We start from the raw sequence: 13,686 nt of genomic DNA, 5'->3' as shown, positions 1-13,686 counted from the left end.
CTCTTCTTCCTTTCCCTTTGAATGCTTAGGTGTGTGTCGTATACACTTGTAACACCCGAACTTTTGAGGTTTCTATTTTAGGAAAGATAGATATCTCTCTATTTAGGGTTTCTATTTATAGAAGGTAGTTAGAATAAGAAGTAGAACTTACACTTTTAGGCCCGTGTCTATTTTCTGAGGATTTATTAGAGGGTAGATAGGATTGTACCTATAAAAACATTATAAATTTAGATTTAATGAGTGTTGGTTGGCCCATTAGGCCCAATAGGAGGTTCGGCCCATAGGCCCATGAAAGGGTGGGCAAGCCCAAGAATTTCTTTGCCAACACTCCCAAAAAGTCCATGAAACCCAATCCCAAGATTAGTCGAGACTTTGTTCTCATATACCTGGTCCCAAAAAAAAAATGCCCATAAAATCCAACCCACTAGAGCCCTAGCCGAAACCCACCTGCATAGTCCAAGTCCAAGCCACTTTCAAATTACCTAATCCTACTTAAACCACAACTCCAAAGATAGCCCTAACTCCTATCTATGTGATACTCTATCCTCAACTCATAAGCCCTAGGGCTGCCGCCCCTACAACCCTAGTTTACCCACATTATAAAACCCACCTTAAGTCTTATTCTCTCATCATTCTTGCCCATAAACCGAAATCCCTAGCCCTTATGCACCTTGCCGCAACACACAAACCCTAAAGCACCAAAGACTAGCAACCCTAGCAAAGCTGTGGACCTCAACCACTTATTGGAGGAAGCTTCTACTCTAACACCCTTCTCTTCCTCTTTTGTGGAGGTATTTAGTTGTTGTTGTTATGGGTTAAGGGAGGGAAAGAAGGATAGGTGGTAATGCCATGACTTCATGGTAGTGATGCTTAAGTCTTCGGTTAAGGCACTGTGGGATGGTCTTTTCAGTAGAGTTGGGATAGCTTGGGTGATGCCTATGAAAGTAGTGGATCTACTAGCGTGTTGGATTGGACTGCAAAGTTTTCCTCAAGGGGCTGCTGTGTGGAAGATGGTTCCTTTGTGTCTTATGTGGTGTATTTGGTGGGAAAGGAATGAGAGATGTTTTAATAATAAGGAGCGCACTATGGAAGAAATCTGGAAATTCTTTGAGTTTTCTTTATTTCAATGGTTTTCAGCTATAGTGCTTAATGGAGATTCAGCTCATGATTTTCAGTTTTTGTTTTCTTCTTTATAGAATGGAATTAGTTGTTTTCTTTTGTATACTTCCTGTATACATGGGCAGCGCCTATTTCAGTCAATGAATAAAATTCTTTCGTACTTGTAAAAAAAAGTATTCGGTTATATGAAGGAATGTGAATGATATTTTACAATTAAAATCCATATTTTCATATTATGTTTACAATATGATGTTTACAGTATTGAGTATTCGACTCATTTTTGTATCCTTTAAATGTTTTAACCACCCTAGGTGATGATCCATTTGAGAATGAAGGTGCAGGACAGGAATTGACTCAAGTTGAAGAGATAGGCCTAACTATTTCTGCGAAATTTTTAGTTTATGTCTCAATTATTTAAGTGTTTTTCTAAGCACAAGATTTTAAACAATTTTAATAAGTGCTTCTGCTGACTCTCTTTTAAATTTTAATGAAGTAGGTTTTATTTTAAATTATGGAATCTCTTATGCCTGGCTCCTAAATGATTTTTAAGGAAGTTTGTAGCATCTCGTTCCCTCTATTTTGTAAAACTAACATTATTCTTTAGCCCTAAGGGACGGGGTGTTACAACACTCCCTGCATACTTGGATCTCTCCACTTTTGGCAACTTCCTGCAGTTATTTGTTTCCACTTATTACTTGTATATTTTATTTCGTGAATGGTCTAGCATGGTGGTGATGCTAATATTTACACTTGATCATGCAGTTGCTTTTTACTTCTTACAATGCTGATGATGAAGACTATAAAGGTTATGAGTATAGCCTTTTTGGGGAACTTTCTGAAGTACGCATTGTTTTCTTGAATCGGTTTCTCCAGGAGGTAATCTACTTTTAGATTCATATATCAAGTACATACACATAATCTGAATGCTTGTATACCTGTAAAATAACATGTAGGTGGTCAGTTATTTTATGGGTCTGGTTCCCAACAATTCAAAAGCATTTGTCAAACTAAAGGATCAAGTAACAAATTCTGAGAAGTGGTTTACAACTAGTGAAATTGAAGGATCACCTGCTGTAAAGTTTGATCTTTCTTTTAGGAAGCCCATTATATTAATGCCTCGGAGGACAGACAGCCTTGAGTATGTTGATCTTGGCTTTATACTAATGTATATTGGTTTTTGCATAATTAAGTTTCTTGTTTATGTGAGCCCCTATAGCAGTGAGATATCTGATCCAAGTATTTGTGTTCTGTATTATACAGTTACTTGAAGCTTGACATTGTTCACATAACCGTCAAGAACACATTTCAATGGTATTGTGGACATAAAAGCGAAATAAATGCTGTGCATTTGGAAATATTAACAATTCAGGTCAGAAAAAGTTGTTACCAATTGCTTGTCCCCATTGATTTCTTGCCTTTTTTTGGTTACAAGATAGTTTTATTTACCAAAAATTGTTCTTCTAGTACACCTCGGATGAGAAATGATCCTTTACATAAGCATCTTTAAAACTTGTCATGTTGAATAGCTCCAGGGTAACACCTTTCAAAGATTGATTTCCACACCACACATCATGCTAAAAATGGACCGTGGACCTATCATTGGCCACAAATTTAGTGAAGTGGGAAAAATGCCCTTAATCTCTCTATGGGTCTTCCAAAGACAACCTTTAATGACCCATTGACCTCGTGTGAACATTAACCTCCTCCTAAGCTCCCTTTTTTTTTTGGTGCCAAATCCAATTCAGCACTCTCTAAAGACCCTCTCTTTCGCGAACATAATTTTATTGCTACTCCAAAAGTGATTGGGTGAAAAGAATTAAATGCCTCACACCTAAACCACCCCCTGCACTGGTGAATGCAGCTTTGATCACTTCACAAGATGGAATTTAGACTTTTTCCCCAAGCCACCCCAGAAAAAATCCCACTGTAACTCCAACTGGGAGTGGAAACAAAACACATGAAGGTAAGTTTGATGGCACGCTCTTAATTGTACTTCTACCCTCTTTGGACAAATACAGTCATTTCCAACCAGCCAAGTGTCATTCCATCTTCACAATATTTTCCTAATAATTCCATCTTCTCAATATTATCATCCATAATAGATTTGGCTTTGAAGGGATCTCCCATGGGAAGACCAAAGTAAGTCATGGGTAAGGCCAAAATCCATTGCTGCTTCACTTACCTTGTTGCCTGTTGGCCTTCTTTTGTGGATAGGTTGAGGACATCAATTTAAATGTTGGTACCGGAGCCGAACTAGGTGAGAGCATAATTCAAGATGTGAAGGGTGTTTCAGTCATCATTCAAAGGTCACTCCGAGACTTGTTGCATCGAATACCAAATACTGAGGTTACACTTAAGGTAATACACTGCATATGTTTACTGGCATGTCACATCAAGAGCTTATTGTTGTTTCCCTAGATATTTTTAGATAATTGCAAGTTAAATAAGCACTCATTTTATATGTGTTGCCTTTTTTGATCTCGTGCTTCTTCAGATAGAGGAATTGAAAGCAGCTCTTTCGAGTAGGGAGTACCAGATTATCTCTGAATGTGCACTTTCGAATATTTCTGAGACTCCACATGTTGTGCCTCCACTGAAACATGATTCTAGGACAGATTCTGCTGGTGCAATAGAACCCATCTTTCCTCAGAATACAGCTGGCGTTGAACCAGAAACTACAAATGGGGAAGCCTGGATTATGATGAAGGTGTCTGTCATTATTGATCTGGTGGAATTGAGATTACATCCAGGATCAACAAGAGATGCATATCTGGCTACTGTGCAGGTATTTTTCTTTTCATTATTTTCAAGATTAATTTTATCAACTTCCAAACAACATGGCTATTGCTTTGATCTGTTGGAGTTTCTCAACATAAATTCTTTTTAAGAAGGTTTAAATTACTTGTCACAATTGGTTAATAAGCCTGGGTGTGAATGGAGCAGACTATGACCTAGCAAGGTAATTCCCCCGTCTAATTTCACAAGTTATTTTTTAAGGTTAAACACACTTCTGACATCTTGTAATCAAACACCAAAACCATTCAAATAGCTCTAATACATGAAAAATCAGCCAAAATATAAGATACCAAATAGCATGAACATAGAGGACTAAATAACAGACATAAGTACCTCATTAACCCTTTTTGGTAGCTTCTCCAAAAAAAAAAAAAAAAAAAACCAGAAAAGAACTGACTCGGAAGAAAAAATCTCAAAAGATGATGAAAAATATACAAGGAGAATGAAGCTCTTATGCTAGTTGAAAGAGTACGTAGCGCCAAGGATGGTTTATTGCAATGGAAGTGGCCTTTGAGACAAGGTTCCCAAAGAAATGCAAAACCATATAAAGGCTATACTACAAAATGACTATTTAAGGTTACAATTGGAGGTCCTATAATTGTTTTGATGAGTAATATAATCTCATTAGAAACCATAGAGGGGGGCAAGTACACGAAATAAAAACATACAAGAGAACCCATATTCAATTGGAAAAGAAAAACTCCTATTTGAAAAATCTGAAAAACTGGGAAAAAACAAAGTATCATGAGTTGTTATCCCAGTACAAAGGAAGTGTACAGTGATCTTTTTAGCTTTTCCACTGAAGCTTCCATGAATTTTGCTCTCACCAAAATGCACCTCATTATGAATAAAGTTGCCGACCTCCACACTACCAAAAAATTACTAAACACCTCCTGTCCTCCCCATCTAACCAACAAATCTCTCACCTTGCTAGGCGTAACCCAATCCTCACCAAACCCTGTAAATAGCAAACACCATAAATCTCTCACTACTTTGAAATAAAGAAGATGAATGGTCTCGTCATCAATCTTACGGATACAGCAACAATTAATCACAGTGACAATCCACTTCCTCAGGTTGTCTATTGTCAAAGTGTTACCCAATGCTGCTGTCCACACAAAGAAAGCCACTCTCAAAGGGGTCTTCACTCTCTAAATGGTCTTCCAAGAAATCCTGGAATCTGTGTAAAGTTAGAACATTATGGTAGAATATTACTCTTGCACAAGTCTAGTAAGATGTATATTCCATTAATTACTTCCATTTCGGATTTGCACATTCTTTGCCACTCACGCATCCTTTGAATGAGCGATACCATACCCAAAGCCCAAATGTCTCAAAATGAGGAGGCCATAGAGAAACTATTTTTTATTCCTTTGTCTCGAACCCCGGATAAGATATCTTTAAAAATTTGTCCTCACACATTGTGGCCAAAAGTTAATTGTAATGCCATCACCCACCACAAATTTAACAAATCTTGACAAGAATTCCACTCCCTCTTATTAAAAACAAGAATTCCACCCCATCCTCGTATGTTTCCACTGTCCTACATCAAATGGCCTCTCTACGTTCTTCAAAGACCTTCCACCCAAACTACTATACTTGGTACCAATATTCATAATGCCTCCTCGATTAAACTGAATTAAATTTTTAACCCCCAAACTGCCTGATTTTACTGGAGTATAAATACTCGACTAAATCACTAAATGAAATTTGAACTTGTCACCAATTCCCTTATAAGAAGAATCTCTTGAGTTTTAAGCCTGTTAGCCAATCCTGCTGGAATGGGAAAAAGGATAGGTGGTAGATAGTGAAATTGGGAAGTCAACCAGCCACCCTTAGACACTGATAAAAAAAAAAAAAAGAAAAAGAAAAAAAAAAAAAAGAAAAAAAAAAAACAGCCACCCTTAGACAAACAAAGCCTTTTCCATCCAGCTAATGGTTCCATTTTTTGCAAAAATGCCATTCCAAATACATAAAGACTTGTATGAAGCACCCAAAGACACCCTAGTATTTAATTGGCAACGTAGAAACTTTACAACTAAGAATATGAGCCAAACTTTCTACATCACTGATAGGAATAATCTCAAATTTCACTAAATTGATCTTCAACTCTGAATCCACTTCAATAAAAGAAAAGACAATGCAAGTGTCGAAGTTGTTCTGCATAATTTCGATAAAATAAAATAATGTAACACCCTGTTGCCCCAATGTTATGAATAAAGTCATTTTTAGAAATCTCAGGGATCTGGTGTGCTACTAACCTTGACTTGAAATTTTTTCTTCTTAACGAAGTGACAAAAGATTCCATAAATAAACAAAGTCAATATTTATTAAAGTACTTAAAATCTAAAAGAGATTCTGTGGAAGCACTTATTAAAATCAATCAAGTCTCATGTGCTTATCAAGAATAACTTATTAAACTAAAATTATGAAACTAAGCATATAAGTTGTTTAGGCCTCGGCTCATCTCCCCGGGCCAAGTACTGTTGTGTTGCTCTATCCTTATAAAGATCCTCACCTGGGGAGGTTAAAACTTAAAAACATACAAAAATGAGTCGAATACTCACTTGAGGGAGGTTAAAACTTAAAAACATACAAATATGAGTTGAATACTCAATAAATAACACATCATACAGTAAACATAATAATAACCTAGGGTTTCTTGGAAAACATGCATACTCATAATTACATACATAAATAGCATGAAAATGAACATGAACCTGATATGTGCATGAAATGCCTTTAACTTGTATTTCACTTGTCATAGGCCGGTACCCATTGCTGGCCCTCGTGAGTTAGGATTAGCGAATCTTAGTAGATCCAAATTACACCTGTGGCTGCGGGTTGTGAAATCCATACATAAGGAAGACACACTGGGTCCACTACCAGCATGTACATCCTGACAATGCAATATGCCCATAAACATATGGTACCGTCTTCATATCGTAACATAGGCTGTTATGTATCTTAATCGTCATACTTCATCATAATCATACATGCATACTTTCTTATCATCTTCTCTTATCATATTATAGTAAGATTTTACATGAAATCGTGACTTATCATATCATAGGCTTCAAATGAAATTGTAATCTTTCATAAAATGTAGTGATACATATTTCCTCACATAAAATCATGACCTCACATAAAATCATGACCTTGCATAAACATTTTGATGCATAGCTCTTCACATAAAATTATGAATTTTCATAAATATTTTGATGCATAACTCTCACGTATAATCATGACTTTTCTTAAATATTTGATGTATAACTAACTCCATATAAAATCATGGTTTTTTTTTATAAAATATCGTGATGCATATGTCTTGCAACTAACACGAAACTTATGCATAAAATCATGGCATTTATAAATCTATCATTGTAGTAAAAAATCATTTCTTTCATGACTTGGGTACGTAAAAATAGCTTCCAATGGAACGCACATGCATAACACTTTTTATAAAAGACATGTCGTTTACTGTATATACATGTAAGGGTATGATCATGCTACTTATCTCATAACGTTAATTCAATATTTCCAGGGCGAAGCCGATTACCTATAAAATAGGCACTAAACTTACATCAATTTCTAATTAAGCACGTATTTTGTAATTAAAACCTGAACTTCTAAAATAACCCATATTTCCATAAACCTCAAGTCCTCATAACCCTAAAATCACATTGACTCCATAATATTGACATCAAATCCGTAAATTTACTTTTCATGTATCCAACTTTAATTTCCTGAGATTGCGTCAATTATCCTAAAACAATCTAACGTTTAATGGCCTGAACTCTCACAAATTGATATACCCCAATAAACGTAATCGATATACAGTCAAAAAATATGAGACAGAACACTAACGACTTCTCGTTATCCCTTGAATCCACTGGGTAACCAGGCAACAAACCCCTATAAACTATAGCATCTCTCTCTTAATTCCTCTGTAACAATCTCAAACAACAATTGAAAAAGCTTATCCCCTGGACCCCTTGCTTGAAACCATGGGAGCTACTAAAAATCCATATGTCGAACCATTAATAAAAATGGAAAACCGCACTATAGAAATACAATATGAGATTCATTTCCTCCATCTCTCTCCAAAACGTCACCTCTTCAACAAATATTGCAATTCTGATTAGGGATTGGCTCTGATAACATTTGTAACGATTAAAGGAATGTCGAAGTTGTATGTGGGTCTTACATTAAAAAAGAACTAGTCCAAGTTACAATAGGAGCTCCCTAGAATTATTATAAACGAAAAAAAATTTCAGTCTACCAGGTACACGAATTATTAAATATCGTTAGAACGATGCGACGAAAGTAAGCGTGAAACAAAGATAGAAGAAAGAGCAAACGGATTCAGACTAGCTAAGTGAGTACATTGATTTTGTGTCATAAGTTTCCAATAATTCTCCCGTAAGAATCATTGCTGACATTGGATGATCATCATGCAAGATAGTCGTCACCAATGTGATTGTTGCCTTAGAAGACAAATAGCAAACCAACGTTTCAAATTTCTTTCTTCACTGATTGAGATCACCTCCTTTAAATAACTAAACTTGCTTGTACCATATCATATGAAAAAAACCACCGAAAAGAAACCCAATAATTAGTTGAGTATAGGAAGTGTTGACAAAAAAAATGTATCAAACAACCTTTAATTGACTTTGATATTTTTCAAGTAAGAAGCCTATGAAATGTTGGTCGTAATTGCGAGCTTCATTCTTCATGTTGACATCAGCATCCGATGGTTGATGCTTCTTTGATGGATTCTCTAGTTAGGATGGAATATGCTCTAATACTTGATTTGTCGTTTGTAATGAAAAAAAAGAGAAGAATAAGATGAAAGCAAGAGATAAAACAACAATACAACCCATCAAACTTTCACTCCACCACCCATTGATGATAAAGCCTATGTACTGTATTGACAATGAAAAGGAATCCATATTTCTTGCCCAACTCTGTCTGAGACAAGTTTTAGATGGTAGAGGCTCAATGTGTTGAGTTTTTACAAGTGCAGTCAGTCATCATTGCTATGTGTTCAAAAACAATAAAAATTAAAAACATATTAGAAAAGGTAAACCCTCCCTCCACCCCCACACATTGGAGGAATGGAGGTTGGGATCCCCTTAGATCCCACTGTGCGGTGGAGGTTCCTATCAACATCTATAATGTTGTGGGCGGTGGATCCAACCTCCAATGGGCAGTGGTTGGAGGTTGGGAGGATCCAACCTGTCCATCATGAGTCTATGGATGGAGGGTACAACATGGGGGTGGATGGAGGATCCAATTCTCTCTACCTTGCTGGAATTTTTTTAAGTAATTTTTATCTCATTTTTTGGTATTTGTTTTTCTATTGGATTGCTTTTGGAGGTGTTTAGCATATGAGTGGTGTCATTCTGCACCTTTATCATCAACTTCAGGCAGAAAAGTTGTAGCACCCTAGTCCCACCTTGGAATTGTAAATATTCCACATTGAGTGATAACTTGCAAAGGTAAGTTATGTGCGCGAAGTCCACAATGGATACTTATTAGGTGAAATGGGGGTTATAAAGTGATTTTATTCTTATAAAAAAATAAAGTGATTTATTGAAATTTCAAATTGACTAGTCTTTTTGGGGTTATAATTAGGGGTGACAATTCATGTTCGTGTTGTATCAAGTCATGAATATTCAACAATATGGGTCAACTTGAACTCGACCCATTTAGTTGAATAAGTTAGATCCTAAAAATCTAACACGATCCATATAAATAACGGATGATACGAAATGACTCTCATAACCCGTTTAATTTTCAACTCGAGTTGGGTTAATTCAAACATGACCCATTTCAACCCATTTTATACAAATGGGTTGAACCGACTTGTGTATTTGTTTTGACCAGATTATCATAATTTCATATACAATACAAAGATAACAATATAAAAGATTCACAACTATAACAAGTTCATGATAAAATATTTCATAATGAATTTCCAAACCAGTAATACATAAGAAAATTAATTTTAAAATTTTTAGTAGTCACATCATCTCCAAAAAAAAGATTACATACCAACAGAAAGCATGTTAATATTTTTGAGATATGCAGTAGTGAAGTAATAATATCAATGTTAAATCCCAGCAACAAAAATCATAAATCTAAACATTTATAGAATTCGAAGACGGAAATGGAGTGCCATCCTTAATCTCATTGAAGATAAAATTTATTCGTGTTATAAGGGTTGACTTGTAATTGAACAATTTATTAATCACATCTTATTGGGTAAACCCATTTTGATTTGAATCCACTTACATTAAATCCAAACCCGCTTATTTCATGTCGGGTTCATTGGTCGCATCACATAATGTCACTGCTAGTTTAATGTGTATGTAGCTTGTGCTTTCCTTGGATAATTTCATATGTTATCAAAGCTACCTAATAAGGCCAGCTATGTCGTACTGGAGTACTACTTGACATGGCCCTGGCGATGAATTTAAGAGGGAGATTTTGTAACACCCTAGTCTGACATTAGGTATATGAATAACTGACGTAGAATGGTAAGTCTTAAAGGTGGTCATGAGTGTTAAGTCTCACATTGGCTACTTGCCATGTGAAACTATGCTTTATAAGTGATTCTAGGGCATCTTCAAAATTGAGTAGTCTTTTTGGGCTATTGCGCATATGTATCTAGTGCTTTCTCTGGTTCATTTCGAAAAGGATAGAGGGACCATTTTGGCAAAGGGCCAAAACCCAGGTCTTAATTTGGCAAAAGGAAAAAGAAAGAAAGAAAAGAAACTCAGATCCTGATTCAGCAAAGGGCTAAACCTATAGAACTAATAGTCGACTCTCTTCGTTTTACTCTCATGAAGTTTCTCTTGGTAAATCCTACCCAATTATTGGTATGCACAGTTTGTCAGTGTTCATTATATAGATTGGATTGATAGCCACTACTTGAGTATTTTTTTATGGGAAATCAATAAAGACTCAGGTTGTTATTATCCTTTCATCGTAAAATGTACATTTCTCTATTGAACTTAACATAAGGTGCTCTCATATCCATAGCTCTGTTTTCCCTTTCAACATTATAGAATGTCTAGTTATATTCATTGCACTGGAAAGTTTTCAGTTTTGGACGTAAAAGATTTTCTGGTGTAACTTCTTATGCAGATTAGTGATGCTTGGCTACTCTACAAGTCCAATACCCTTGGAGAAGGTTTTCTCTCAGCAACACTAAAGGGTTTCAGTGTGATTGATGATCGTGAGGGGACCAAACAAGAGTTTAAGCTGGCAATAGGAAGGGCTGAGAATAGCTGTCTACACATAGGGACTTGTGATGAAAATGAGCACGTGGTTGTTGCAAATGTTTTTGGGGAGAATGATGTTAAACCGGTTCCTCCAATGCTTATTCTTGATGCTAAGTTTACAAAGCATACAACATCTGTTTCTTTTTGTGTCCAAAGGCCTCAAATGCTTGTTGCACTTGATTTTTTACTGGCTGTGGTTGAGTTTTTTGTTCCGTCTGTTGGAAACATGCTTTCAAATGAGGAAGATACGAAATCTTTACATGTCATTGATGCAATCATTCTGGATCAGTCAATTTACCGGCAGCCGTCGGCTGAAGCATCTCTCTCGCCCGAAAGACCATTAATAGCCGATGATGCAAGATTTGATCTCTTTGTTTATGATGGCAATGGGGGAGTAATGTTTTTGAAAGACAGACGGGGGTTTAATCTTTCAGCACCTAGTACAGAACCAATAATATATGTTGGGAATGGGAAGAAATTGCAATTCAAAAATGTTGTGATCAAGGTATTATACTTTTACATTAATGCCTTCTGGTTCACTCTCATTTTGATGATAAAAATACTATATGTTTGCCCAGAACTTTAAGCCTTCCAATGATTTGATGCTGTAGAATGGGCTGTATTTGGACTCTTGTGTTTTTCTTGGAGCTGATAGCAGTTATTCTGCTTCAAATGATGATCATGTTTACTTGGAGGAGAATGAGGCTCCTCACTCTAGCACCTCAAGAGAAAGCGTTAACGATGTACCATCTCAAGATATCATAGCTGACAGGTCAATGGAGTTTATCATTGAGTTGCAGGTTAAGTATTGCATCATTTCCTCTCTGTTGAGTTTGTTATAATTTCCTAGGGGCCCTAATTTGTATCAGTGATTCAAAAGTCACTGGGCGTTCCTAATATTTAGCTGCATAATTTATGGAAAAGTGGGTTATTATTACGGGATGGAGAGTAATTTTATTTTCTTGATTAGCAATGAGTATTATTATTGAAAATTAAAAGAGGCTGTCTCTTAAAAAAATAAAGATGGAAATACAAAAAATAAAAATCAACTGCAGCGGCTCCAAAGTTTTGGACATCTGCAGAATTCCTAGAACAAGTTTGAAGAACTGAAAACTGTGTTCTTTAATAAAATCTTCAGTTACTTATAGGAACTAAAATCTAGGCTGAAGCAAGATTGAGCTTCCAATGGATAACTTAAGTTCAGCTTGAGTAGTGCTAAGGGTGAACTAGTGTGCATGTGCCCCATATCACAGCTTCGATTCTCCCATGATCAAACTGTCATTGAAGTGGTAGGCCATGGCGGTGGGTTGTTGTGTTAGTCTCCCCGGAGGTTTAGGTTCCATGGGTGAGTCCGAAGGGCTCTGCCGTGGGGTGGTTCCCCCGTCATTAAAAAAAAAATAAAAAAAAATTGCATGCTTCTTTGCAAAATTAGAAGTGACATGGGCATTTTGGTCCATGTGATTATAAAGTAATGGTGTCCACTCAAGCAGGTTTTTAAGGTTAGATGTCATCACAAAAATAGAGGAATTTCTTTTGATCTCTTTTGACAACAACTGTTTTAAGTTTCCCTTTTCCACAAAATTTCTACTATTGAGGTCAGTTGTTTGAACATGAGTGATATAAGTTCAGTAAGCAAAAATTTTGTTTGGGTTTGAGGTAAGCAGAGAATGTCATAGTGCGACAGATTAACCAAAAAAAGGAGCTGAGGCTGTATTGCTACTAAGCGTCTTAGTGCATTTTACTACCCTTTCGCTTACTCTGTTACCTCTGCAATTATGATATTCCATGCAGGCTATTGGCCCAGAGCTGACCTTTTACAATCCATCAAAAGGTGTTGGGGAATCTCTTCTTCTCTCTAACCAACTTTTGCATGCACAGTTGGATGCATTTTGCAGGTCAGTTCCACTGTGCATTATATTGGGGCTAGTTTTTTTTGCTGTTTAACTTCTATGCTTGATGGGGTCTGGAGTTTGGTGAAGGGAAGAGCCTAGTTGCTTGGAGAGCCGTACCTTTTTTTGGTGTGGTGTGTGAGTGGAGAGGAATAAGCAGGTGTTGGAGGCACAGAAAATTCGGACAAATTGGGTTCTCTTCAGGCTCTATTTGGATGGGTTTGGGTTTATCTCTTCTTTTCAATTTGATTGGGGCTAGCTTTTTTGGATGTATGGTTCTTTTGGATTGATGTTCTCCGGTTTAGGATTCCCAAGTTTTTTTTCAGTGTTGTTTTTCCTTAGATGTACCATTTATATGTGCATGGGTTTCACCCCTCTGATGCTTTTAATTATTTTCTACTACTAACAGGGAGAAAATATAGATATTTTGAATTATTATATTCCATAGCTACATGGTTGGTATATTTATGGACTAAAGCATATATATCTATCAGCCTATATTGTACAATTACAATGAGTTAACCTAGTATACCTGCTTGAATCTGATCATTTTAAGCTATCTAGGGTACCAGAATATTTCTTTTGTTGATCCC

General features: G+C 36.3%; 1 protein-coding gene across 1 annotated transcript in view; it reads left to right on the top strand.

Moving 5' to 3' along the window:
- The window catches only part of LOC121237034, a 99,739-nt gene that overhangs the window by 45,611 nt on the left and 40,442 nt on the right, over positions 1-13,686 (top strand). Inside the window, 8 exon segments of the mRNA XM_041133585.1 lie at positions 1,882-1,995; positions 2,073-2,257; positions 2,380-2,488; positions 3,334-3,477; positions 3,614-3,904; positions 11,068-11,709; positions 11,816-12,004; positions 12,996-13,099. Of these exon segments, the coding sequence (XP_040989519.1) occupies positions 1,882-1,995; positions 2,073-2,257; positions 2,380-2,488; positions 3,334-3,477; positions 3,614-3,904; positions 11,068-11,709; positions 11,816-12,004; positions 12,996-13,099 (1,778 nt within the window).

The sequence above is a fragment of the Juglans microcarpa x Juglans regia genome, chromosome 6S (genome assembly GCF_004785595.1).
Source record: "Juglans microcarpa x Juglans regia isolate MS1-56 chromosome 6S, Jm3101_v1.0, whole genome shotgun sequence".
Classification (NCBI taxonomy): domain Eukaryota; kingdom Viridiplantae; phylum Streptophyta; class Magnoliopsida; order Fagales; family Juglandaceae; genus Juglans; species Juglans microcarpa x Juglans regia.
This window is presented reverse-complemented; position numbering and strand designations above follow the sequence as displayed.